The sequence below is a fragment of the Stylophora pistillata genome, chromosome 8 (genome assembly GCF_964205215.1).
Source record: "Stylophora pistillata chromosome 8, jaStyPist1.2, whole genome shotgun sequence".
NCBI classification, from domain to species: domain Eukaryota; kingdom Metazoa; phylum Cnidaria; class Anthozoa; order Scleractinia; family Pocilloporidae; genus Stylophora; species Stylophora pistillata.
Window position 1 is genome coordinate 17,385,743 of NC_142526.1, and position 25,043 is coordinate 17,410,785.

General features: G+C 38.3%; 4 protein-coding genes and 1 long non-coding RNA gene across 10 annotated transcripts; 3 read left to right on the top strand and 2 right to left on the bottom strand.

Annotated features, from left to right (window-relative positions):
- Nucleotides 1–109: 109 nt before the first annotated feature.
- On the bottom strand, nt 110–6,011 carry LOC148725278 (uncharacterized). Its single transcript, XR_015991229.1, has 2 exons — nt 5,511–6,011; nt 110–3,457 (listed from the first exon to the last, which is right to left on the bottom strand). It is a non-coding gene; the product is annotated as an uncharacterized LOC148725278 (long non-coding RNA).
- LOC148725279 (E3 ubiquitin-protein ligase RNF166-like) lies at nt 1,128–1,861 on the top strand. Its single transcript, XM_088731848.1, has 2 exons — nt 1,128–1,268; nt 1,405–1,861. Exons 1-2 carry the CDS (start codon nt 1,192–1,194, stop codon nt 1,859–1,861), a joined length of 534 nt encoding a protein of 177 aa, XP_088587974.1. The 5' UTR covers nt 1,128–1,191.
- On the top strand, nt 2,435–7,716 carry LOC148725280 (uncharacterized). 4 transcript variants are annotated; one of them, XM_088731849.1, is made up of 3 exons: nt 2,435–2,560; nt 3,265–3,464; nt 6,009–7,716. In XM_088731849.1, the coding sequence occupies exons 1-3, from the start codon at nt 2,435–2,437 to the stop codon at nt 6,169–6,171; spliced, it is 489 nt and encodes a 162-aa protein (XP_088587975.1). In that variant the 3' UTR covers nt 6,172–7,716. The 4 variants fall into 4 exon arrangements, 1 of the variants encoding a protein (XP_088587975.1); XR_015991226.1 differs by lacking the exons at nt 2,435–2,560; nt 3,265–3,464 and adding exons at nt 3,849–4,112; nt 4,856–4,924 and having other exon boundaries at nt 6,009–6,145; XR_015991227.1 differs by lacking the exons at nt 2,435–2,560; nt 3,265–3,464 and adding exons at nt 3,849–4,112; nt 4,860–4,924 and having other exon boundaries at nt 6,009–6,145.
- A 6,640-nt stretch (nt 7,717–14,356) lies between these two features.
- LOC111329381 (BPTI/Kunitz domain-containing protein) lies at nt 14,357–19,973 on the top strand. Its single transcript, XM_088731847.1, has 7 exons — nt 14,357–14,490; nt 14,584–14,676; nt 15,857–16,036; nt 17,118–17,273; nt 17,460–17,621; nt 18,047–18,103; nt 19,724–19,973. Exons 2-6 carry the CDS (start codon nt 14,628–14,630, stop codon nt 18,058–18,060), a joined length of 561 nt encoding a protein of 186 aa, XP_088587973.1. The 5' UTR covers nt 14,357–14,490; nt 14,584–14,627; the 3' UTR covers nt 18,061–18,103; nt 19,724–19,973.
- LOC111329390 (trace amine-associated receptor 365-like) lies at nt 18,580–24,932 on the bottom strand. Of its 3 annotated transcripts, none has more exons than XR_015991224.1 (3): nt 22,336–24,291; nt 20,166–22,016; nt 18,580–18,613 (listed from the first exon to the last, which is right to left on the bottom strand). XR_015991224.1 is itself a non-coding variant. In XM_088731846.1 (3 exons), the coding sequence occupies exon 3, from the start codon at nt 21,905–21,907 to the stop codon at nt 20,954–20,956; it is 954 nt and encodes a 317-aa protein (XP_088587972.1). In that variant the 5' UTR covers nt 21,908–22,016; nt 22,336–22,635; nt 24,329–24,932; the 3' UTR covers nt 18,580–20,953. The 3 variants fall into 3 exon arrangements, 2 of the variants coding, with proteins under 2 accessions (XP_088587972.1, XP_022789823.2); XM_088731846.1 differs by adding an exon at nt 24,329–24,932 and having other exon boundaries at nt 18,580–22,016; nt 22,336–22,635; XM_022934088.2 differs by lacking the exon at nt 22,336–24,291 and adding an exon at nt 24,329–24,932 and having other exon boundaries at nt 18,580–22,016.
- Nucleotides 24,933–25,043: the final 111 nt, after the last annotated feature.

The window sequence follows — 25,043 nt, forward strand, 5'->3', positions numbered from 1 at the left end:
TGACATAGCCAGAAGGTGATGATTATTGCCAATGTGACACAAAGTAAGGAATCATTCGTTGAAAGCAAAACGGATGGGTTAGCTCAATGATACTCTGAAAGGCTCGCACTTGCTTAATTAATGGTTTATTTCATCCATTCATTTCTTTTGTGATAATAGATAGGTTTTCACAACTTATTTAAACAATAGCCTATTTTCTGTGACTCCACCCGCACAAAGGAAATACTGTTGGCGGTTTTTACATAATTTTTATTTCAGTATCAACAAGATGCGAACAACTATGCCCATCAAATGAAATGAAAAGTCCTTTTCGTTGATAGGTAATGGTGGCCCTAATAATTTCTACTTTTATACACTGTAAAGGTTCTAGAGAAAGGAATCGTTTATTCAAAGCGAAACTGATTTCGATAGGTTTGCTCATCCAAACAATAAAGGTTCGCACTCCCTTAGTTAATGGTTGATTTTATCCATTCATTCTTTTCTGACCATTAATATTGGTTCTCACAACTTATTTAAACAATACCCCCCCCCCCCCCCCCTTCCTGTTAATCCAGCCACACATAACCGCAAATACTGTCGGCGGTTATCACAATTTTAGATAAGCAATTTTGATTTCAGTAGAAACAGAACTTTATACAACGAAGCGAAGCACATGTCAAACTTGACAAGTAGTATTGTCGTAATGAAATCGACAATAACTCAAGAATTAATGTCATTCCAAAATTAAGCAAGGTATAATTCGAAATCTGCAGACGTGCAATACGTATTCTTGAATGACTTATTCGACATGATTTTTTAAAACAACTTAAATGGTGAAAATAAGCAGACATTGGAGATCTCAGCCTGTGGAAAATGTTTATCTAAACAAAATGCAATCTTCCCATTTATAAGTGCAGTACCAGGAAGTATCTCTTAAAATAATCTTTGTCCCATGAACACCTTTTGTCATTGAATAAGGTGTGGAAATACAACTTTAATATACCTGTTATCAAAGTGCGCGAGTACTTGTCGAGAGTCACTGTGGTTTACTTTCCTATTGGCTGTTGAAGGGAAGTTGTTTCCTGTGAATTTTGATATTCTACCACATAGGCGGTTTATTCCTTCACACTCCTAACAAAAGCTAGAGAGAGAGAAAGAGAGAGAGAGCCTCCGAGCGAAGAGAAACGACAAGCCATTTTAAACTGACCAGACATGAGTCACTCTCGTTCGATTTTTGACTACATCGCATTCAGCGATTCTATCCCAGCTGAATACCTGTGTAATGTTTGGTAAGTTGAAGTTATTACCATTTTCTATAAATATTTAACTTGTGACTTGAATGGATAATACAGTTCACGCTATTTTCGGAATAACAAGCCAGCCTGGAGCTATTTTCCTGACCTTACTTCGCCTTCTCTTTTACAGCAAGAATCCCATTCTAGACGCAGAACTAGCAACACCGTGTGGCCATTCCTTTTGTGGTTTCTGCGTGGATATGTTTAAGAAAACAAGCCAAGGGCAATCCAGCACATGCGAGATGTGCCGTCAGCCTGTGACGGCGTTCTGCTCAAACCGCCTCGCGAATACCATGCTTGGGATGGTCCATGGGCAGTGCAAGTGCTGCGGAGAGAATATTGCGCTAAACCGGGCCAAAGATCACCTAGAACGGTGTCCGGAGTTAGAATTAAATTGTCAAGAATGCCAAGAAAGCATGAAAAGGAAACAAATAGACGCACACAAAGCGACGTGTCCAATGGTGGAAGTCCTCTGCAAATGTGGCATCAGCTTCAAAAGAAAAGATAAAAAGAAACACGGAGATCTAACTTGTAGTGTTACAGAGGTGCCTTGCCCACTCAAATGTGGACAAAATATCACGAGGTAATTTCAAATAGGACTTTTGGAAGATACGTGAGTTAAGCCTTGTCTTTTCGCAAAACTTGCAACGTGATACCAACTTTTTTTTTATCACCTTGTGGCATCAGAAGGGCAGATTCTAATTATGGGTATCTTTTGATTTCTATAATTCCTTTACGTAGCTCAGGAGCAAACATATAAAGAGAATATCTTAGCTGATTTCTTTATGTAATCATGATATCGTTGTTGTTTTGCCTAATTTCATATAGTTCCCTTCACCACGCTCAAGTATACTTTAAATTATGATGATCCAAAGAGTAACCTATCCCGTTAAAAATTATCCTTAAATGCGCTTACGATGGAATCATATCATCCGATGTTTCCGAGTAACCTGATTGCTTAGAGGTTATGTCACGTATTAATCATTCAGCTCTCAAACAGCCTGGTGTTACAAGCTGTACCAGTAAGAAGCAAAACACGGCATAAGGATGTGAGATGATTAATACTGCATGTCATTTTTGACAAGGTTTCTTTTTATTTCAAAAGGAGTTTAATACCATCTCATTCGATTGATTGTGGAGAAAGAGTGTGTATCCGCCCTATGAAAGGTTGCGAAAAGGCAATACGAAGGAAAAACAAGGAGGAACACATGGAGGAAAACCAAAGAAAACATTTGTCCCTAATGACCAAGGAACGCCAGAAACTTCTCTGGAACGTCCTCGCTAAGGTAGGCGGATGATAAAATGTGCAAATAAAGGAGGGGTGGGTATCGGCTGTTAGCGTTTTTTTCTTTTTTCTTTTTGCTCTTAACTCAAAAAAGCCATAATTTGGGTTGGAGTTTTTAATGCAATAGAAATTTGTTTCCTTTAAATGTATCATATATAATTAAACAGTTTGAGTCACTTTTAACAAAGCTCGCGTTGCAATAGCCTTCTACGCAGACGTTCTTTGGGCTCGTCACGCAATCTTCCTCCCCCACGAACTAAGAAATAAAATAGCTACTCTTAAGGATCAATTTTTGCCCCCGTTTCTTTAAAATTCGCTTTTGTAAGCAACGAGCCGTTTCGTTGGCCATTTTGTTGACCATAATAACGTGGTTTTGTGCGCGTCGTTTTCGTCTTTCGCCCACGCCCTAGGCGATCGATGCAATACTGCAAAAAGGCTCAGGGTTTTATTACGAGAACTAATAGCCAAAGTACTGGTTTGAAATAATGATAGAACAATTAATCCCTTATTCCACGGTGTAACATGTGGTACATTTTGCTCATCGCTTTAGATTTTCCTCGCCTTTAAGTCTACGGAGCTCGTAAAAATAGTGAGCGCCTGGGAACATACGAAAATCCTTACGAAACTCGCTAGGCACATTACTTTACATGAAATGTTTTTCATGTGTTTTATCTCAAAAGTATGTATATTATTTTCTTTTTTCAGGTACCACAAAACATAAAACCAACACCAAATGGAATGGTTACTGTATTCACCTGGACATTACCCGCAGCAAAGCAGAATGCAGTAATGCGCTCTCCAATATTTGAAAAGTGGGAGAGACAGTGGTGTATCCAGGTCGACACCAATGATTGCACTTATCTTCAGTACTCCCAAGGTGCTGATTCAGCGTGCGTATCTGTGAGGTAAGTTTCTAAATCTTGACAATGAACATATCAGAGTCAGTTGCTGCTGCAGGGTGGACCCTATGTATCCTAGTTTCATTACTGAGAGCAAATAAACTTCAGTCAGAGGGTGTGGATAAAACGTGGCCTAGGCCATGGCCTACCCTGTGGCCTACCCTATGGCCTAACGTATGGCCTACCGGTAGGCAGATTTTTAAGAACATGAAAATAAAATCAGTAAGAGTCGAACGAATACGCTGGCGTACAAAAGGGTATACTAAGAGGTCGCTAACACGATTTTCAACGTCTGAGGGAACGAAACACTGCAAATATCACAGCACTCAACTATACCGGTAGGTTAAGGGGGAGGGGAGACGAGGGGCTAATATATTGCGTGGTCGCAAAGGCGTATTTCCTTTCGTAAACGGCCGCTGCCATTTCAAAAGGTCAATTTTGCCATTTTGAAACGGTCGTTGTCATTTGTCGAAACAGTCGTTGCCATTTTGTAATGAATGGAAACGACTGTTCTCGGAAATGGCAACGGTCGTTTACGAAAGGGAAAATTGCGTCGCAGATGATATGCAAAATGGCGGTCAGTTGGTGACATATAGTGGAGTGCTAGTGTAAAAATGTAATCAGGAACGGCGTTGTATCGGAGAGCATATCCGGGTAAGAAAAAGCTAACATAACGTGCCAGGCCAATTTTTTAAGTGCTGTAGAGTATTGAATTTGCAACGAGCACCCCGGGACACGCACGCATCGCCGTCGTAAACATTTCGCAAACTTTACTTGCTTTTTCCAAAGAAAGGGCCAGTATTGCACTAATTTGAAAGGAGAGCTGATATGATGATGTTTGCCCAAAAGTTGCGTTTAACCGGCTTCTGTTCCTCGATTTCGTTATTCTATCAGAAGGTTAAGAAATTTTGATAGGAATGTGGCCCCCAAAACAACAGAAGAAATTCGTTGGTAAGACAGTACTCAGGAAAACGTTGAAAGGTTTCCAGCAATGCTATCCTTTTAAAGATCTGACCACCGGTAGGCCATAGGGTAGGCCACGTTTTGTCCACACCCTTTCTCAGAACAATCTTCAGACACCGAGAGAAATGGGCTCCAAACCTTGTTTGTTTGCAAGCAGCAAAAAAGGGACTTTAATGTCTTGCTCTTATCCCTAGAAGATTTTACGTTAATTCTAGTATAACCAGTATCAAATGTGATTAATCGAATGAAAAAAATTGACACATCCAAAATTTAAACTTCAGGAACTGCAGTTATTTAATTAAAACAGGTTGAGTTTATTATCTGAATATATCAAGAAAGTTGAAATGGTAAATTGGCCACCGTTACGATTACGTTGCTTTTACCTAATCATTCTAAGCAACACATGGCAATCTGCGGTCTTTCCTTACACTTAGGTAGCCCGGAAAGCCAGAAAACTCTTGAACAAAAGCTCATCTTTCAAACCGGCAGTCTAAATCCCACAGGTATGAACGAACGCTTTTCATTCCACTGATTTATTCGTGTTTTTCTCGTTGCCATGTTCCCACCAATCATGTAGCTCCTTTTTCTGCCTTCAAAAGCACACACAACCCACAATTCCTCTATTCGCTCCGACGAAGGGCTAATGCTCGAAACATCGGCTTTTATAATCGTAATGGTGGCCATTTCAACTTTGTTGATATATTCAAATTATTTCGTTATCCCCACCGACACAGCCCCAAACAGTTTCTTTAGAAACTTTCAGCCTTTATGAGTTTATTATCAACGACTTGAGAACCTTGATATAGTTGAAGAACATCAGATACATTAGGAGACTTATGGGAGGGAGAGGGCCCCTGACTGACCTTAGTGCCATATTTACACATACATTTCATTTTTGTCTCTCAAAAAGGGTAACATGTTGTTAGATAATTGTCTGGTAAGCAGAGCAAAATTAGACTTGAGAATACACATTCTCTTACTCCCGATCCATTTATTCATAATATATAGATTTAGCCAAGCCTAAAAGCGGAGCTCCCAAGTTCGTAATATTAATGATAACATAAAAGATGTGCATTTGCCAAAACTCACCTGAGACACCCCTCCCTTCGTTTTGATAGTCTCCCCTACCCTACCTGTGGAAGTTGAAGGCATGTACGTACGTACGCTCGGTCAGGCACGTGAAAAACAAACGAAAAGAGGTTAACCATAATTATTCCATGGGTATGGGGGTCTGCCCCACACGCGCTTCGTGCATGTGGGAGCCCCACTATGAATTAAACTTCACAGTATTAGATAGTGGTTAAGGTATGTGCAAGAAATAAAACTGTAGACATAAATTGAGGCGAGGAGCACTGATTTGCCCGAAAATATCCTCAGAATTGGGAGAAATAAGTAAAGAGCACTTTTGTGCTAAGGGATGGGTGTGGATTTGTGCCCTGGTTTGTTCAAAAGGTGGCTTGTTAGGAATGAATGTAATCACTTAAATACCCTGTATTCAAGGCAATTAATTGATAGACTATGTCATTAGGAACGTTTCATACACTTATTTCATTGTCATGTAACGGCATTTATCTCGTTTATCAACAGTTGTACCTTGAGGAAAGCTGGTGACAAGGCAAGAATTTACATAGTGCCTGTGGTGAAACTGTCAGAAGGCAAGATGGTGAGACTTGCCAATAAAATGCCTCAAAACACAACACATGCAACAATGAAATTAGAGATGCTAGTACCCGAAATTGTTGAGGATTAAAGAAATTTCATCCTAAAGTTGTAACACTATTTGAATTGAAGCTTGTAATACTATTTGAATTGAATTGAATTTCTTCACTCCTCAATTTTAGAAAGTGCTACTCTAGGAAAATTAATTACCTGATGAGGGAATTTGCAATTTGTGCAATATTAGTTTTTGGCATGCAATTTGATGTGGAATTGGTGAGTCAAGTATGGCTTTTCCTTGAATCATATGGATGAATAAAAGTTAATAAGAAGTAAAGAAAACAGCAATGATATACTTTTTTTATCCCGAGTGCAAAACAAAAGATGCAAAACAGTATCACTGAGCCTCGTTTTCCACTCACAATTCCACGCTAAATCCCTCGCTTTATGAACCATCAAAATGCAAGTTTTTATTGAATTATGCAATTCTATAATGAGACTGCATCCCTCTATGAAATCTTAAAAAAATTGAAAACAAATATTGAGATGATGTCAAAAGTCTAACAAAATTTTTGCATCAAATTTAATAAGTAAGATTTGTCTCCAGAACGTGAGCATGATGATTTGGCTGGATTAATTGGCAATACACTAAGCTAATTCATACCTCCCTGACATGATTGAATTTAAAGCTACCTTTGTTTCATTTTAATTTATACTCGTTAATGTTACATCCACAGTATAGGACAGGCCAAATTTAGTGTTTGGTTAACTCCTCAGCCTTATTTGATTTTACCAAATTTTAAATCAGCCAAGTACATGTAATTAATTCTGATTTGAGAGGAGTGGAAATTATGTGTATTGTAAATAACTGCAAATGTGCTAAACTCAGAAATACTTGTTGATAAAGTCTATATATCACATAGACAAAGAGAGCTTTTTTATCCATAATTGATGTAAAAACTAGGAACTTAATTCTCCAAAATCAATAAATACATATATACTATGAAGAATAGAAGCAACTTTTTAATCCATCATAAAGGTCTCTCATGGTACCCCTATAATTTCAAAGAGTGGAAATTTTATAATAGTGGAAAATATGCTAAAGAAGTTGTCAATTTTTGATTTTGATTAACCCTTGTACTTCTTTTTAATGAAATATTTATTCAATACCCATATTGTAATTCACACATTTTTTTAAAGCATTAACTATTTACCTCTTGCTTATTTTTAATGACATGAATTTCAGATGTAAGGAGTTTGTTGAGTGTCTTAAAGAATGAGTGGCTCATAGGTTGTTAGGAAGTAGGCAATGTGCCTATAGTGAGTGTGATCATCTCAATATTAATCTATAGAAAACATCAAACTCTTTTTGTTTATATTGCATGGACAAAATTTTTAAAACAAACTTAGTTGTAATGCAAGTGGTAGATGAGCGTTTTATCCAAGTTAGACTTCATTTCCCTTCCTTTCTTCAAAAAACGTGATGAGATATATTATTAATAGTTTGTCTATTTGCATGTATTTTAATGCTGTCAATACAAATATAATCAAAGTGAATAAGGTCCAGGTTTAGCACTAGGCAAAGTGTATTCAATATCTGTAATTTTTTAATAAATTTCGAATAAACTTTGGAAACTTATTTGCAATGACCCTTTTAATTACTTAATAGGTTTATTCCAATCTCTTTGCCTTTTGCCTGATAGACTGTGGGAATGAGCAGGTTTGCTACTGACAATAGTTATGATCCCAAATGGGTTTCTGTGCTTTTCAATATTACAAACAATGGATTCGAATATGCAACATTTTCATATACATTTTAAACTATTGTTAACCCTAAACCCTGACCTCTCAACAAATACATGAAAAGTGATTGTATTCAACCCATTGGTCCTAAAATGTGTACCATACTTTCAGGGTTTTATGTTTGATTCACATCTTCAAGGATCTTAATACATATCATAAAAGAGTAGTAAATTTCTGGTTTATGTTCGAGCTTCTAATTCATACCTTACAACCAGATTAAAGCCTTCCACTCAGGGATTACCTTACATTTAGGGGTCTTATAATCGGGGGTTCTTACAATCAGGGGTCTTACAGTCAGGGGTTCTTACAATCAGGGGTCTTACAGTCAGGGGTTCTTACAATCAGGGGTCTTACAATCGGGTTCTTACAATCAGGGTTTCTTATAATCAGGGGTTCTTACAATCAGGGGTCTTACAGTCAAGGGTTCTTACAATCAGGGGTCTTATAATCAGGTGTTCTTACAATCAGGGGTTCTTACAATCAGGTGTTCTTACAATCAGGGGTTCTTACAATCAGGGGTCTTACAATCAGGGGTTCTTACAGTCAGGGGTTCTTACAATCAGGGGTTCTTACAATCAGGGGATCTTACAATCAGGGGTTCTTACAATCAGGGGTCTTACAGTCAGGGGTTCTTACAATCAGGGGTTCTTACAATCAGGGGTCTTACAATCAGGGGTTCTTACAATCAGGGGTTCTTACAATCAGGGGTCCTTACAATCAGGGGTTCTTACAATCAAGGGTTCTTACAGTCAGGGGTCTTACAATCAGGGGTTCTTACAATCAGGGGTCTTACAGTCAGGGGTCCTTACAATCAGGGGTTCTTACAATCAAGGGTTCTTACAGTCAGGGGTTCTTACAATCAGGGGTCTTACAGTCAGGGGTTCTTACAATCAGGGGTTCTTACAATCAGGGGTCTTACAGTCAGGGGTTCTTGCAATCAGGGGTTCTTACAATCAGGGGTTCTTACAATCAGGGGCTCTTACAATCAGGGGTTCTTACAATCAGGGGTCTTACAGTCAGGGGTTCTTACAATCAGGGGTTCTTACAATCAGGGCTCTCAGCAAAGTCAGGGGTTCTTACAATCAGGGGTCTTACAGTCAGGGGTTCTTACAATCAGGGGTTCTTACAATCAGGGGTTCTTACAATCAGGGGTCTTACAGTCAGGGGTTCTTACAATCAGGGGTTCTTACAATCGGGGGTCTTACAATCAGGGGTTCTTACAATCATGAGTTCTTACAATCAGGGGTTCTTAAAATCAGGGGTTCTTACAATCAGGGGTTCTTACAATCAGGGGTCTTAAAATCAGGGGTTCTTACAATCAGGGGTCTTACAGTCAGGGGTTCTTACAATCAAGGGTTCTTACAACCAGGGGTTCTTACAATCAGGGGTCTTAAAATCAGGGGTTGTTACAATCAGGGGTCTTAAAGTCAGGGGTTCTTACAATCAGGGGTCTTACAAGCAGGGGTTCTTACAATCAGGGGTCTTACAATCAGGGGTTCTTACAATCAGGGGTTCTTAGAATCAGGGGTCTTACATTCAGGGGTTCTTACAATCAGGGGTTCTTACAGTCAGGGGTTCTTACAATTAGGGGTCTTACATTCAGGGGTTCTTACAATCAGGGGTTCTTACAGTCAGGGGTTCTTACAATCAGGGGTCTTACAGTCAGGGGTTCTTATAATCAGGGTCTTACATTCAGGGGTTTATATCAGTGTGTTTTATATGAAAGAATGTGCCCAGATGTTGATATTGATTGTTGTTCCTTACGTTCAGGGGTTTATATCAGTGTGTCTTACACGAATGGGCTGTGCCCAGATGTTGATACTGATCGTTGCTCCTTACGTTCAGGGGTTTATATCAGTGTGTCTTACACGAATGGGCTGTGCCCAAATGTTGATATTGATCGTTGCTCCTTACGTTCAGGGGTTTATATCAGTGTGTCTTTCACGAAAGGGCTGTGCCCAGATGTTGATATTGATCGTTGCTCCTTACGTTCAGGGGTTTATATCAGTGTGTCTTACACGTGGAGACTGTGCCCAGATGTTGATAATGATCGTTGCTCCTTACGTTCAGGGGTTTATATCAGTGTGTCTTACACGTGGGAACTTTGCCCAGATGTTGATATTGTTCGTTGTTTCTTACATCCATGGGTTTTAATCAATGTGTCTTACATGATGAGCTGTAGGCAGATGTTGCAACTTATCTTAGTATCTTACGGTTAGGGGTCTGTGTTGATCGTAACTCTTTACATACAGTGCGTATTCTGTGCCCAGATGTTGATATTGATTAATTGAACTTAAAATGTCACATCCATGTTAAACGTGTGTCCAGTTGTTTATTGCGATGGTAAAATGTTACATCTAGGGGTGTGCGCGCAGATGTTGATATCGATCGTCGATCGTGAAGGTCAGAACCGTACTTGACATTCAGGGGTTTTATATTTGTACCACTATGTTGTCGCTATGTAGCGATGATGATTTACATAAGGGGGTTTTGAATAAAGTGTCATGGTAGTTTTATATAAGTCTGTTCCCAGCTATTGATAATGATCCGAAAAAAATAGGTTAGTATGAGAATTTTTCCTGTTTGTTTTCATACAGAGCGCAAACTAGGCGTGCTAATCTAAAAATAAATTTCATCACAACTAAAAGAAAGCGTTCCAATTAGTATTCTGATTATTCATTTACATGTGTGCGTGCGTTAATACTGCGTCCTTATTAAAAAGAATTCTGATGATTGTATGTAATTTTTAGACTCCTTAGAGAGAACCAATCTGCGTACTTGAAGAATCACTCCTGCGTCACTGCTCTCATTGACATAACTGACACGCTACTTCTTAATATGGACAGGGGCGATATTAATGGCCTTCTAATGTTGGACCTAAGTAAGGCCTTCGACCTCATAAATCACGATCTTCTTCTTAAGAAATTAGAAATCTACGGTTTAAGTGAGACAACGCTTGACTGGTTTAACTCGTATTTATGGATGAGAAAGCAGGCCGTAGCCGTAAACGGAACAATTTCTGATTTTCTTGACATCTCGCGTGGTGTCCCACAGGGGAGTATTCTGAGTCCTCTTCTCTTCATCACGTTTATGAATGACTTATCTTTTGAAATTGATGACCCCCAGAAATTAAAGATGTTCGCGGACGATTCAACAATATTAGTTGCTGGCAGAACTCTAGAATATGTGAATCAACAGTTGGCACACTGTTTAAAACCCATTTCATCATGGATAGAAAACCATGGAATGGCTTTGAATGTTGTAAAAATGGAATCCATGGTTATCGCCTCTAAACCCAAATTGGCACGTTTACAAGGTCAAAGAATCCAGATAACTCACAATGGCACAGCGATAAAAAGTGCGGACAGTCACAAACTTCTCGGTCTCGTACTTGACTAGCAGTTAACTTAGAATTTACACATTGACGAAGTCTGTAGTACTGAAAGTTCTGAAGCGAATCAATCTCTTAAAAGCAATCAAAACGTATTTATCTAAATGCGCGAGACAGTCGTTTTACAAATCCCTTATCCAGCCTATTGTTGATTATGCATGTGTTATCTGGGGTGCGACATCGCATTACAACCTGGATCGGATCCTTAGATTACAGAAATACGCGGCAAGAGTCATTCTTAATATCAAGCGTCCCCAAGATGTCCCATCGTCTGAGCTGTTCTACAAATTAAACTGGATGACTATAAATCAACGCATAAAATACTTTACTTCTACATTGATGTTCAAAACTATTAATAGATCTAGCCCTAATTATCTACAGAATAGGTTTGAGTACGTTAAAGACAAACATCAAATCAATACGAGATCAGCCGCAAATAGAAATCTGTTCATATCTAAGCTTTCTAAGACTAGACAAAGATCTTTCCAATACAGAGGTGTACACGCTTGGAACAGTTTATCTGTAGAAGCTAGAGACTATAGCCTAGAACAGTTTAAAAAATATGTAGCTGGAACTGTTTGTAAATAATATATTCTTCCTGTAATTTTTAATTTTTAATCTTCGATCAGTCTTTAAGTCCAAGGAAATTTTAGTAATGTAGATAGAGGACCACCCTAATTAACTTAGTGTTAGCTGGTGATATCCTCTGTAAATATTGTTTTTATTGTTATTATTATTAATATTATTATTATTATTATTATTATTACTATTTTTACTAATAATTGTTCCTGAGATGAGCAGTTGCTCTGGAATGGAACTTTGTGCAAGGCTAACTGGATGGAAATTCACTGCAGCTGGTTGACAAACTCACAGCACTCTGTACAAGCACTCTAGATCTATGCGAAGAGCGTATATATGTCTGGATTGAGAAGGCCACCTCTCTCAAAGCTACCTAAAGTTAGGACAGAGTGCGGTAAAAATCTAGTATAAACACTTCTATGGATACGTTCTACTTTGACATTGTGCACAGCCTTATAACCAGTTATCATGCCTAACATCCTTAACAAAAAACAGCTGGCTCACTGAACCTTTTGATTAAAAATATCATTTGATAAGATAACGTTTGAGTAGACAGTCGTTCGTTCCCGCATCATCTCAAGGGCTGTTACAGAACTCACGATAACTGTGATCTGTAAGCATACATTGAAAATTTCCATTTAGACCAAACGGATTTTCTGAGAAACAAAGTATTGTAATTTCTTTGCTGTCTTACAAGGTATGCGTGCTTTAATAAGAAGTCGCAATTTAATCAAAGGATAGGCACGATTAGGTCTATTGTCTGATTTCATTTTGTCAAAGAGATTGTTGCTAAAACATGGAATTTTAAGATCTCAAACGCATTAATTTAAAAACCTTTTGGAATATGAATTATCAATTAAAACTCCCCTAAGGTAAATTTCAGTATGAAACTAGTCCAGTGGTCAGTGCGCTGGACTCTAGGTCAGATGGCCCGGGTTGAAGTCCTGGCTGGGGCTTGACGTTGTGTCCTTAAGCAAGACGCTTCACTCACATTGCTTCGTCTTCTCGGATAGGACGTAAAGCCGGAGGTCCCGTCTCCTGTACCTATCAATTAGTTCATTTCGGCAAGGGACGTTAAAGAACCCACATCACGAGATTACTGTGATGTGGTCTGGCCTGTTTACTGGGAAGGGAGGGAGGGGGCATCTGTAAAAATTTCTCCTTTATTAATTGTAAACTGGCGCCGGCAGTCTGGAAAAGTCCCCCACACAGTGTTGTAAAGCGCATTAGAGCATTTACATGGAAATGCGCTATAGAAATTGATCTATATTATTATATTATTAAACTCGGATTAAACGCTGCAGAGAATTAAGAATAAGTGTGTGTGCTGTTAAAATGAAGGGGGATGTTTCATCTTCGTCTCTGGCCAGTGATCAGGCGTTGGCTTCGGATGAAAGCAGCGTGGGAGTTTTTGAAGGAAAGATTTCCACATAACCCCCTACTATTCTAAAACAAAGCCGTAGTCTCAAAACCAATCTATTCTTTTTTCCAATCTTTTCTTTCTCCAAGAGCTGTATACATTACAATGTATAGGGATGAGCGCAAATCTTGCTGAATTGAATGCAGTTTCCGCACTTAACAGCAGATTTGTTTTGTTCATGTTAGCCTTGGCACAATTAGCATTTTGACTCTTTTGAATTAAGTATTGCACAACATTGATGCATCGAATATTTATCGACCTGCTGCAATGAAATTGATGGTAACTTGCTAACGCACAGTGGTATGTGTGCTACTTAAAATATTGAATTTGTAGCAATATTGTGTCTAGACCTGCATGGGATTTACTTCGTTTCAAACATGTGAGTGGTATCGATTTTCAGTGTAATTGGCGCGAACGTTGAATTAGGTTTTCGCAGTAAACACTCCACCTTCTCTTGCACTTGGATAGGACCTGGGGGTGTAAGTGTGCTCAGGTAAATCTTTGTTTAGAACCAATAGTACTGAAAAAATATGAACTGTGGATCGGCCAGCTTTGATCACAGATGACAAATACACAACGCTGGGAAGATAACCCTGCTGTGCCTTCCTTTCCTTAACATAACAATCACTCGGCGCCGTGACAACCTCTAACAACCAAGAGTAATAAAGGACCGCACTTGAAACAAAAGGAAGGCGAAAAAACAATTTTCTCTGAGCTGTAAAATAGGAGTGATTATCAAATTATAACAAAGCATTGTTGTCTTCTTGATCGTTGAGGTTCAAGGTGATATGCAAAGCAAGCGGTAAGGGGCGGAATACTAGACATATTCTTTACTGGTCTACTGAAATTGATAAACATGATTAAAAGTTTGTGGCGCAAAGCACGCAAAAAAATACCAGTTGAGCTTCTAGTGCCTAAAAGGCCATAATCTTACTTTAAGGTGTTGGAATAGATACCCTCTGTCCTGCGTTTGGGCAAGGGTTGTAGCAAAAAGTCGAGCAAGGCATTAAAGTTCCTAACAATAAAATAGACCAATGATAAAGGGACACGTCTAATAAAGGTGTGGTAAATTGGCAAACAAAACAATTTTTAAGGTTCAATGAATAAATTGTATTATATCATCTCAATTTAATCCTGTGCATTCACCTCGATTGCACAAAAACATCGTCGCTTCACGAAGAGTGTACATCTCAGATCAGATCGGACTGTCCAAATCAAAGGTAAAATGTGCTCAGGCTCTTTCAGCGTTAGTTTAGAAAGAGAAGAAAAGTTGTGGTTTTCTTTCTATATCTCATTTGTTTTTATTTCGGCAGAAAATTTTCAATTTTCAAACTTGGAAAGGAAAACCAGGAGAAATATGAAGTCAACCATACTTTCCGCTGCATTGCTGTTCTTCTTGAGCCCAGGTACGAGATCAGTTGAAAACTTCTTCTCTAACTTACTTTCCATAACCGCACACATTTATCCGTTATGCTTGGGTGCCAATTAAGGTGTACTTCACAACTTGGTCTTTGTATTTCGACCAAGACGGTTAGGATATGATAAAGGTACATTTATACAGCGCATTCTCCATATTCATGTGTTCTAATACGCTTTACAACACTTTGCTGGGGACCTTGGCCAAACTGCATTGACCACTTTACAATTGTTGAAAGGAAAATTTTCCGGTGCCCTCAAACTTTGGAATTTTGCTTCTGGAATCAAGGTCAGACCGTAACAACCATGATGCGATTTTCAAAAAAATTAAGCTCATTCTTTCCGTGCGGAAATGAAAAGCCTCAAGCTAATTTTTTTATCCTCAAAAACAAAATTATTTCTACCTATCATGGTCCGGCTTAACCTGAACCCTAAATCCTGAGTAATTAAAAATTCGCTACGGAATACAATACTTAAATTTTGAAATATTGGAGAGGTTTAAAAACGTGCTGTGAGCTCAAATTGAAATGAAATGGTCCACTTTAGACTTAAACCGCACCTAGATCCCTCTGCTACAAATTTATCAAATTGACACGAGCTTGCTTTTTTTTGCGTTTTCATGGGCAAAATTATTTGGCTCGACTTGGGGCACTGATTTTCGCCATTTTAAGGCTATCGTCGTTCGTTTCAGTTTTCGTTAATTTTCTAGAAATCAGAAGCAAATCTGAGGCTAAAAAACTTTACCACGTTTTTAAGTTCACTATAAGGTATCTCTGAGAGAAATATGAGGATAGTTATTTTTCTTTAGATGAGCCACTTCCCAAGCGGTCTTGAAAAAGCCAGGTTACCAACTCGATAGATAATTGTTCAGAGAACTGGGTTTATCAACTGAGTTGATAATGTAAATTGCCCACCCGAACGTAGGTAGCTTGTAAAGCTGAGGCTTCGAACATTAGCCCTTCGTCAGAAGGAAGGCTAACGTTCGAAACCTCAATTTAAGTAACTCTATCCGGTCGGGTGGCCGATTTTCATATTTCTCAAGTTATCTTGTAATCTCCCCTACCGACGTACCATCGCAGTTTCTTTAGAAACCTACCCCCTTTTTTCCACTGAGTGTTTCTTTGTTTTTTTTTTTTTTACTAAACTAGCTGTTGGCCTTGTTTCTTAAAGATTTAGTGGCCTTACAAGGTGTGAACGTGTGTGTCCTCCAAAGCAAGACAGGATTCTGCAGAGCTCGTATCCCGCGATTCTATTTCGATGAGACCAGCGGTCGCTGCATAAGGTTTTTTTACGGTGGTTGCGGTGGAAATGGAAATAATTTCAAAACATCGGAAAAATGCAAAAAAACATGTAAGTTTCTTGAATTATGTATATACTATTGCTCAAATAGTGCTTTACTGCGAAGGATCGTTCTTATATACGTCTCATAACCGCAGTTCACTCATATGTTTCATATGTTTGTTGTTGTTCGATTTATCATCTACGGGTTTATATCGAATTAATTTGATGGCCTGCTCCCAGTTGGCTTGTTAGCTCAATTGGTAGAGCGCTGCACTAGTATCGCAGAGGTCAGTGGTTCGAATCCCGTACAGGCCTGAAATTTTTTTCAGGTCTGATTTCCACTATTGCTCAAATAGTGCTTTACTGCGAAGGATCGTTCTTATATACGTCTCATAACCGCAGTTCACTCATATGTTTCATATGTTTGTTGTTGTTTCTTGAATTAATAACAACTTGAAATTTAGTTTTGAATATGTGGAAATGGAATAAGCTTAAAAACTCAACATCCGAAGAATGCAAAGGAACACTTAAGGTGATGTAAGTCTCCAATACTTAAACACAAATACTAAAATCATGCATGTAAGTGTATCACTAAACGGTTCACGTACTTTGTGAGTTAAATTTGGAGGGTTTTGGCTAAAATTATTCATACAGGACACAACGTCAATTAAGAATGAGGAGTTAAAGATAAACTTACCATATAACCTATCCTTGCGTTGTCTGATTGAATACTAACAACGAAACTATTCATATAATTATGACGAGTTACTTTCTCCGCACATCATGATTCGATTCGTATGTAAGGAGGTCCCTGTATGCTACCATGATCAGATACATTGTAGGTACCTTTTTTGAAAACTTAGAACAAGAACCATAATGAGTTTTACAGCCCTAAGCTTCTGTAAAGAACAATACTAAATCGTTAGCTAGGGAAAACAATATATCTCGCGTCTATCTGCGTTCTCTATATATACCTCAGTTGACTCAACACCGGATTGAGAAAAGTAAGTGAGGCTCGAATCCTAATAATGGAACTCGAAAAGGGATGGGACGGAAGGCTAATAACAGATGATCAACATCTTTCTTCTTGAGTTTCTGGCTCTGTGTAGAGAATATACAGAAAAACTTCTTTGCTATTTTCTTTTTCAAGGTATATGTCGTCTTCCACCTCAGACAGGACCCTGCAGAGCACATTTTCGGATGTATTACTTTGATGAGACCAACGGACAGTGCAAGCAGTTCACCTACGGTGGTTGCAGAGGAAACCACAATAAATTCCGCACTTTGGAAGATTGCAAACAAACGTGTAAGTTTCTTGAGTTAATAACAACTTTAAATTTGGTTTTGAGTCTGTGGTTGTTTTGGAAATGGAATTAGCTTTTAAGCTAAGGAGTTTTTAAAGAAACTCATGATCAACACCCGAAGAATGCAAGGGAACATGTAAGGCGATGTAAGTCTCTAATACTAATTTATAAAACACTGGACTCTCAAGGTGTGAGCGTGTGTGACCTTCAAAAAGAGACAGGACTCTGCAGAGCTCGTATCCCGCGATTTTACTTCAATGAGGCCAGCGGTCGCTGCATGAGGTTTTTCTATGGTGGTTGTGGTGGAAATGGAAACAATTTCAAAACATTGGAAGAATGCAAAGAAACGTGTAAGTTTTTGAGTTAATGACAACTTTGGAAGAATGCCAACAAAAATGTAAGTTTCTTGGATAAAAAAAAATACGTCTAGATGTGTCTATATATCTTAGTCAACATTTCATTTAAGAGATGCAGCATTGCGATGTAAGTGATGCAGGATAATTACACTTGGCAGATTAAAAAAGCTGGCGAGTTGAATCAATTGCCACACCTTGGATTCATACGTGTAAAGGCCCCTGAATGCTATCATGATGACAGTACCGAACTAGTTGGTGCAAGGATATACGGAAAAAAAGATGGTAAATTCTAAGCTTTGTTATCGCTATCGGGTAACGTGGGAAGATCACAGTGACATGGCATGCCGTTATTAAGCTCTGGAGACTTAATTGTTTTTGTTTTTGTTTTTAATTTTTGCTTTAATCTTTTTTCCTTTAAGGTGGGGCAGAGTAATGTGATAATGCCTGGAGGGAAAAGGGTTTTAACAAGAAATGCAGTAAGTTAGATTAAAGATTTGTTTTTACCCTGTATCTCTATGTTTTCCTATCAGCGGTATATGAACTCATAGTAATGGGAAGTCCAAGAATGTTAACTATGAGGAGATTTTGGAGATCATTATTTTTACTATCATCAAGTCTTTCTAGCCGGTTAGATTATATTGCTATCACTCTGATTTTAGCAGCGAAGCCGGACCTCATGCATTTATCCTGGCTTTGCTATCGCTATGCAACTCGCAAACTATCCTCGCGTACTTGGTTTTTTAAACAAGTTTTACGGCTTGGAATTGATGTTCCTCTGATTAAAACATTAATTTGGATCCCTTTCAGTTGTCAGTTAGGAATTGGTATAAATTTTACCTCTTGATGAAGCCTTGTTCGTTCATGGCGCTTGACATTCGCTGGTCTTGAGTTGCTACTCTCTGAAAAGAGCTTCGATTTTCTACGCATCACCAGAGTAACGAACGCACCGACAGATTTTCAGCGGATATTTATTTGAAAATTCGTTTCTGAAATATATCAAGAAATAACCTAAATCTGACAGTAATTTACAGTGATAATAAGCAAAATAAAGGAAAATCGAACGGAGAAAAGACAGCCAGAAAGTACTTAGCAGTTAGTATTCATGTACAAGACGAAAACTCGTAAATAAACCGACATAGAGACACTCCTGGAAAACTGACTTATTGAGCGCGAAATTACATAAATAAGCGAATGCCGCGCGGAGATTGGATTCATATTGAAACTACTGAGAGATATTGCAACAACGTGTTAAAAAAGAAGCAATTTCCCATTCATTTGTGCGAGGAAAAACACCTAAGAGTCCATTTGATTTAACCTCTTCGATGATGAGTAAGATCTTGAAGCTTTCTTTTTCCGAAAATGAAGAGCAAACCAGTTTTTTAGTATGTTCTTTCAGTGTTAAAAAATACACATCAATAAATATATCTTCTTAACCAAGCGCGAGGGCCGTACTGGGAGAATATCGGCCCGAGGTCTTGACAATACGGACCTCGCTGCGCTCGGTCCGTACAAAAAAGACCGAGGGCCGATATTCTTCCAGTACGGTCCGAGCAAGCTTGGTTAATAAGAGATTTATTATACGACTGAAGTTCAAAGGGACACGAATGCGGTATCATTCGGGACCATTCGGGACAGTGCCCGGTCTAATACTGAGAGAATATTAACCGGCAATAGAGCATTTTGATTGGTTGATTTTAGTTATTGGCCCTCTGACTGCCCGAGTCGTGTAATAAAGATTTCATATTTGCCCTCGAATTTTTACTTCTCGGCCAAATATTCATTTTTCGGACAATCTCTCAGCCGCGGACATTATCAGCCGACAAACCAGCCGCCCGAAGGGGTTTGTTTACTAATTATGATCCAACTGTGCTTCGTAGGGTACAAATAACGCGCGGGACGAGTACAGATATCACGCGATATTTGTACTCCAGAAAAATCCGCGAAATTCGTTCGCACCGAAATAACAATTTGGCGTATTGGATAATAAATCCCTTCGGGCTCCTCAAAAATACGGCTCAACTTGTAAAAATACTCAGCGATACTACACAACAAAACGTCCAATAAGATATATTAACTTTACCTTTGTTTATTTGCAGAGTCTTCCGATAAGTTTGCCCGCCACATTTTGCTCGTTCGAAAATAAATTTTTCTCAGCATCCTAACGTTAGAGTAAATTTTTTAAAAAGTTTTTGCTGATTCCATGACAGTGTGATATTCTTCACGCTTGATCTCGTACTTTTTCAGATGAGTGCTCTATTTTTAGCCTTGATCTAGCGGATTGCTACAGTATTGTAATGTAAAGCAGTTAACTATTTAACACAGAAATAAAGAAGAAAAAGATAGTTATTCAGCTTGCACAATTTAGTTTCTTTGATATGACTGCTTTGAGCTTGGTACTGTAAGCGGGAGACTCTGTGAGCTCGACTTCTGTCATGCATGATACAGAAACTAACCTCGATTACTTACTTTTAAGTAAGTAATTGAGGGCTTCAAAGCCCTCTACGAACTATATATTAGCTCACTACTGCACAGACTCACAGTTTCTCCAAAGTTCCTGGAAATTATCACTCTTCCACAGCAGTTCTCTCTCTTGGTATAGCTTTCCGAACAGCCCGGCGGTAACTCCCGACAACAGTGACTAAAAACAACTACACGACCGAGTCCTTATAGACATTTGCAAAGTATTCCGGAACATATCAGAAGCTTACAACATAACTATTTTGGTACTAATACAACATAACAAAAAAATCTAACAAACATTTCTAGAAAGTTCCATAAGAAGCTCGTGCATGCAAGTCAACATGATTAAGCATTCTAGAAATTTATATGATAAACTCTTATTCTGAGTCACTCTCCATAACGGTAAGTACATTCTACGCAAGTAATAGTTTGTAACACGGTATTTTAAACGTGCTCGTGGTTCAAGTGCGAAACTTTTAACATGTTCTTGTTCTTCCTATCATCTGAACGAGATGACACAAATAAATTAGATTTTGCAATAAAATCACTGTCTTTCCATTTTTATCTGCTGCAAGACTAAATACGAACCAATCTACAACTTAATTGTAACTTAGCATCGTTCCTTTCCCACTAATTTTAACTCCAGCTTTATTTTTACCGCTCGAACGGAAGCTTAAACCTTGTGTTGCTTCCAAACTCTCTCAGCTAACTTAGTAGCAGCTCCAAATTCAAATCTACTCTTCGTTTAGATACATCTCGCCGGTATTATGTACATAACTGATCCAGTCAATTAGTGGTCACATATCATCCTCGTCGTTGACAGTTCGACCCCAAATTAAAAGCACTAGACTGACCTCGCATCGTCTTCAGGTTTCCTCATTAGAGAAACGAAAAAGCTGTCTGATCGTGTGCTTCACGGCTCGTCTCATTTCTCTCATCTTCCAACAATACAGGAAAGGGTTTAGAGTCGAGTTAGACAACATCAGAGATGTGGATAGAGTCCAGGCAAAGTTAAATAATGGCGTGTTCAATCCACTGATAGAATAAATAGCATCAACTAAAAATAAAGGGAGATAACAAACAAGTAATGACATTTGTAGCCACAGTGCTGTGGACACTGTCTTTTTGTATTTTGCTTTGTTCAGTTGATTTGCTTTTTCATTCGGTTGTCCTTGGTGACCTTGGTTTTGCACTTGAGTTTGAGAAAAGCGAAGTGTGCAATAAATTTTGGTGTAGCAGAAAGTGGAGATCATTAAGCATAAAAGAAGCACTACTAATTGAAACCACTCGGTTATGTGAATGCCCACAGTAGTACGATAACTGAGAAATACTAAAGGGGCCAAAAAAGTGAAAAGAACTAAAAAGGTAGCGACTAGGGCCCTTACTCGCCTCACTGTTACCACCTGTCTGTATCTTAGCCCCAGCAACAGAGCAAGAAGTCTGTCCAAACTTATTACAGTCGTTGTTAACAAAGATACTCCACAGAGCAGCGAACCAATACTAAGAAAAAGCAATTCAGAATAGTAACAACTCTTTGAATGTTCTGGGAACATAAAGTGAAAACTGTAAAGAGGATGTGAAATGAGGCCCACGACCAAATCTGTGCTAGCAAGACAAACGAGTAAAAGTTTCGACGGCGGGCGAAGGAACGACACCTTACGGAGAGTAACAATGATGAGAACATTTCCTAATATTGCAACTATGGATAGAGGAAGACCTATGGCTGAAATGAATATCCTCTGAGCTGTTTCAAAACCTGACGTGCAGAAAAACTCTGGAATTGTTGTTGAATATTTTCCATCCTCAGTTACATTCGCCATGATTTCATGCAGGCTGTTTCTTCATTCGCAATCCAAAATCTAGTAATGCTTTTGGGGCTGATTTACAGCAGTCAGTTTCATCGCTTCAATTAAAGTGTATTCGTCTCTTCTGAAATAAAGAGAATTATATCTTAATCCCAAAGATAATATTTTACATTAACGTCATAATATGATGGTAATATATCCCTAAATATTGATGAGGGCCGGGTCGCACACGAACGATTTCGAATATTTTCCAATCTTTCGCGAGTCAAAAATTGGCAAAAATTTCGCATTTTTCCAAATTTTGGCGGCGGTCGCATCAAACTGATATCCTTTGACTAAAACTCCACTGATCGATTCATACATCAATCACAAACCCGTCTCGCTCTAAAAGAAATTGAAAAATATCTCGCGCGAATTGCTACGCAAGAACGGATCCTTTTTACCTGCTGATCTTTTGCGTTGTGGTTGACAATGATGGTACTTGTGATGGCTTGCGAAGGGGAGGATAATTTCTCGTTGTAGCTACATGTTCCCCAAATTGCTGCTAGTATAACCGTACCCAAAGCACGAATCACAGACATTTGAAGCAGCGCTAAATGTCGTTTCCCTCCAAAAAGTAAAAGGGTCAGATGGACCAGGAAAATCATGCCATCGCACGCCCAACTAGGCAAGCGGACTGAAGTATTTTTTTCCCACTTGAAATTTTGTCTTGAGATATCTTCCATAACATGACAGCTAAATGACTGAAAAAAAATGATTGTTTGTTTTGCTAAAATTTGGAATCCTCCAAGATTTTGATGGTCGGTGAAAATTGGACGATTCGCAAAAAATTTGTGAAGATCCTTAACATATACGTGATCCGATCCGCGTTTTGTCGACGTCGTTAATTCAGCGAGTTGAAACTGATGCGCTTTAATTAAAGACATGCAACGATGCTTTGGCCTTTTAAAAATTTCAAAATTCAAAATTCCTTCAAATTTGTCAGCTGAAAAAGTGAAAAACCTATATTATAAGAATGGATACAAAAATTATGTTTTAAGAACTATCTTCGTCGTTTCCACGTCAAGAAATAAATTGGAAAAGTTAATCAACTGTAGGCTTCTCTTATAGCAAACGAGAATGACGCGAGATAATAAAAGAGAAAAATTTTCGAATTTGCATTGTTAATGACATGCTCCTGGTCCTATATCCCTATGAGCAGGTGCTTCAATGTCCTCATGTTCCTTGCCGGGTCAAAATAGACAGCATATTAAATTCACATACACAAAGCAAATTGTTACTCTAAAACTAAAAATAAGACTCTAGGTTGAGTTTTTCTTATCCCTAAATTTTGCCTCTGCAACAAAATTTCCCTTAGAAAAACAAAACTATATTTTTCCCGTGTATATTTAACAATTATTCGCCGAAGGCGAGGTAAATATCGTCGAATAATCCCCGAGACGAAGTCGAGGGGATTATTCGACAATATTCACCGAACCTGGGCGAATAATTGTTTTAGTATAATTCCAGAGCTGAATTTACCGCGTGGAGCGGTTTATATAGCGTCATATAAGGAACCACTCGACCAATCAGATTGCTGGAAGCTCTTTGCTCAGCTCTGAAATTATACTACAAATAGATGACTTCCTGTATTCGTTAATATTCCGTGCTCTTAGCCATGTTTAGCTTTTATCAAAGTTTGCTATCACTTAGAAAACATTATGTTTTGATCAATATTTTACTTAATCCTAAGAAAATACAGCATATTGGTCCTCACGGGAAAAAAAAAACCAGAAGGAAGTTTTTAATATAGAACCGAAAATGTGCCGAGCAACTTTAAAGAAAACAACTTGGAACTATTAAATAGAGCCAATCTAGACATTGTGATGGGAGTTAAGGAGCTAAAATTAGTCAGGACAGTGAATCTGTGGAAAATTTTCTGGATGCGATAGGCCCCACCAAATTTCAATATAACATATGTGAGCAGAGTTGAGCTTTGTAGAAGACGACCAGAAAATGTATGACAGTAAAAGCTACACTGGCAGAGCCATTATTTTGCATAGAAATTCATTTATTTCGTTGCGTTCTCTTTGATGTCACCTTCGATGTTTGCTTAAATAATCCCTACTTTGTCACACGTCAGAAAGAGCTAACGGATGTAAATGAGTTACGCATTATGACAGGTGCAAAACTTTCAGTTATTTTCCTTTTCTACCTGTACTTTTTTTATATATCTATAAAAGAAAGGAACTAAAAAACAACTTCTACCTTAATTATTTTATGATCATAGGACAAAACTGTCAAATATTCGCATGTTGTGTTATCAATGCTGTTTCCTATTTCAAGTTGTCGGTAAAAAAATTGTTAGATTAGCAAGTAAGTGAAAAATAATAACAATAATAGCAACGATGCTGTTATTTTCTTTTTCTCTATGGGAGACTATACCTATTTAAGTACCTGATAAATGCATTTTCCAAATTCTCTGTCGGTTTGGTACCCGGCTATAATGCCACCATCATAAACTTTACTTTACGTGCGTTTAGCTTAGACAGCTGTAAACATCTACAAAGGTACTAAGTAAGTTCTGCGGTTGATTCTGTTGATAGGGAACAATCAGCTATCAGAGTTGAAGTTATAGTAATTTTAATTTCTCAATGAAGCTTTGCCGACGACATTAATGAATCAGTATTAACAGAAAGTGCGATTAGTCACTTCAGTCATTAGCGGTTGAAACAGACTGGGATGAAAGTGCAGCAAGTGCATGGCGCTAAACAGCTCTAAACGATTAACAATGCAAGAACGTTCTAAAATAACCCACCGTTAATGCTTCTTCAACATTTTTCATAATCATAAATTTGTATTGATTTTTGATGGACCATTAGTTCTTACGAAAATGAATTCAATGCAAGCAGTAGTTTGTTACAAGGTATTCCAAACGTGCTCATGGTTGAAATGCAAAGGTTCAAAATGCTCTTAGTAGCTTAATCGGGGGCCCCCTATGAACCAATGAAACAAAGAGAGCCCGTCGTTCCCAAAGGTGTTTTTTTTTTTTGAACTGTACTGCTTTGATTGCTCAATAATGTTTTTTCCACATTTCCCTTTTCCCGTTTCAGTTTGAATTTACTCTAGGAAGATCTCGTTATACCTAAAGCCCACTCACTCTTTGTAGAAC

What these genes read in the sequence shown, in the direction of transcription:
- LOC148725280 (XM_088731849.1), top strand. Translation starts at nt 2,435, where the DNA reads ATGAAAGGTTGCGAAAAGGCAATACGAAGGAAAAACAAGGAGGAACAC. An exon ending in TCTGGAACGTCCTCGCTAAG is followed by an intron (nt 2,561 to 3,264) that starts GTAGGCGGATGA and finishes TTCTTTTTTCAG; the next exon opens with GTACCACAAAACATAAAACC. An exon ending in TCAGCGTGCGTATCTGTGAG is followed by an intron (nt 3,465 to 6,008) that starts GTAAGTTTCTAA and finishes GTTTATCAACAG; the next exon opens with TTGTACCTTGAGGAAAGCTG.
- LOC148725279 (XM_088731848.1), top strand. Translation starts at nt 1,192, where the DNA reads ATGAGTCACTCTCGTTCGATTTTTGACTACATCGCATTCAGCGATTCT. An exon ending in GAATACCTGTGTAATGTTTG is followed by an intron (nt 1,269 to 1,404) that starts GTAAGTTGAAGT and finishes TCTCTTTTACAG; the next exon opens with CAAGAATCCCATTCTAGACG.
- LOC111329390 (XM_022934088.2), bottom strand. Translation starts at nt 21,907, where the DNA reads ATGGCGAATGTAACTGAGGATGGAAAATATTCAACAACAATTCCAGAG.
- LOC111329381 (XM_088731847.1), top strand. Translation starts at nt 14,628, where the DNA reads ATGAAGTCAACCATACTTTCCGCTGCATTGCTGTTCTTCTTGAGCCCA. An exon ending in GCTGTTCTTCTTGAGCCCAG is followed by an intron (nt 14,677 to 15,856) that starts GTACGAGATCAG and finishes TGTTTCTTAAAG; the next exon opens with ATTTAGTGGCCTTACAAGGT. An exon ending in GGAAAAATGCAAAAAAACAT is followed by an intron (nt 16,037 to 17,117) that starts GTAAGTTTCTTG and finishes TTCTTTTTCAAG; the next exon opens with GTATATGTCGTCTTCCACCT.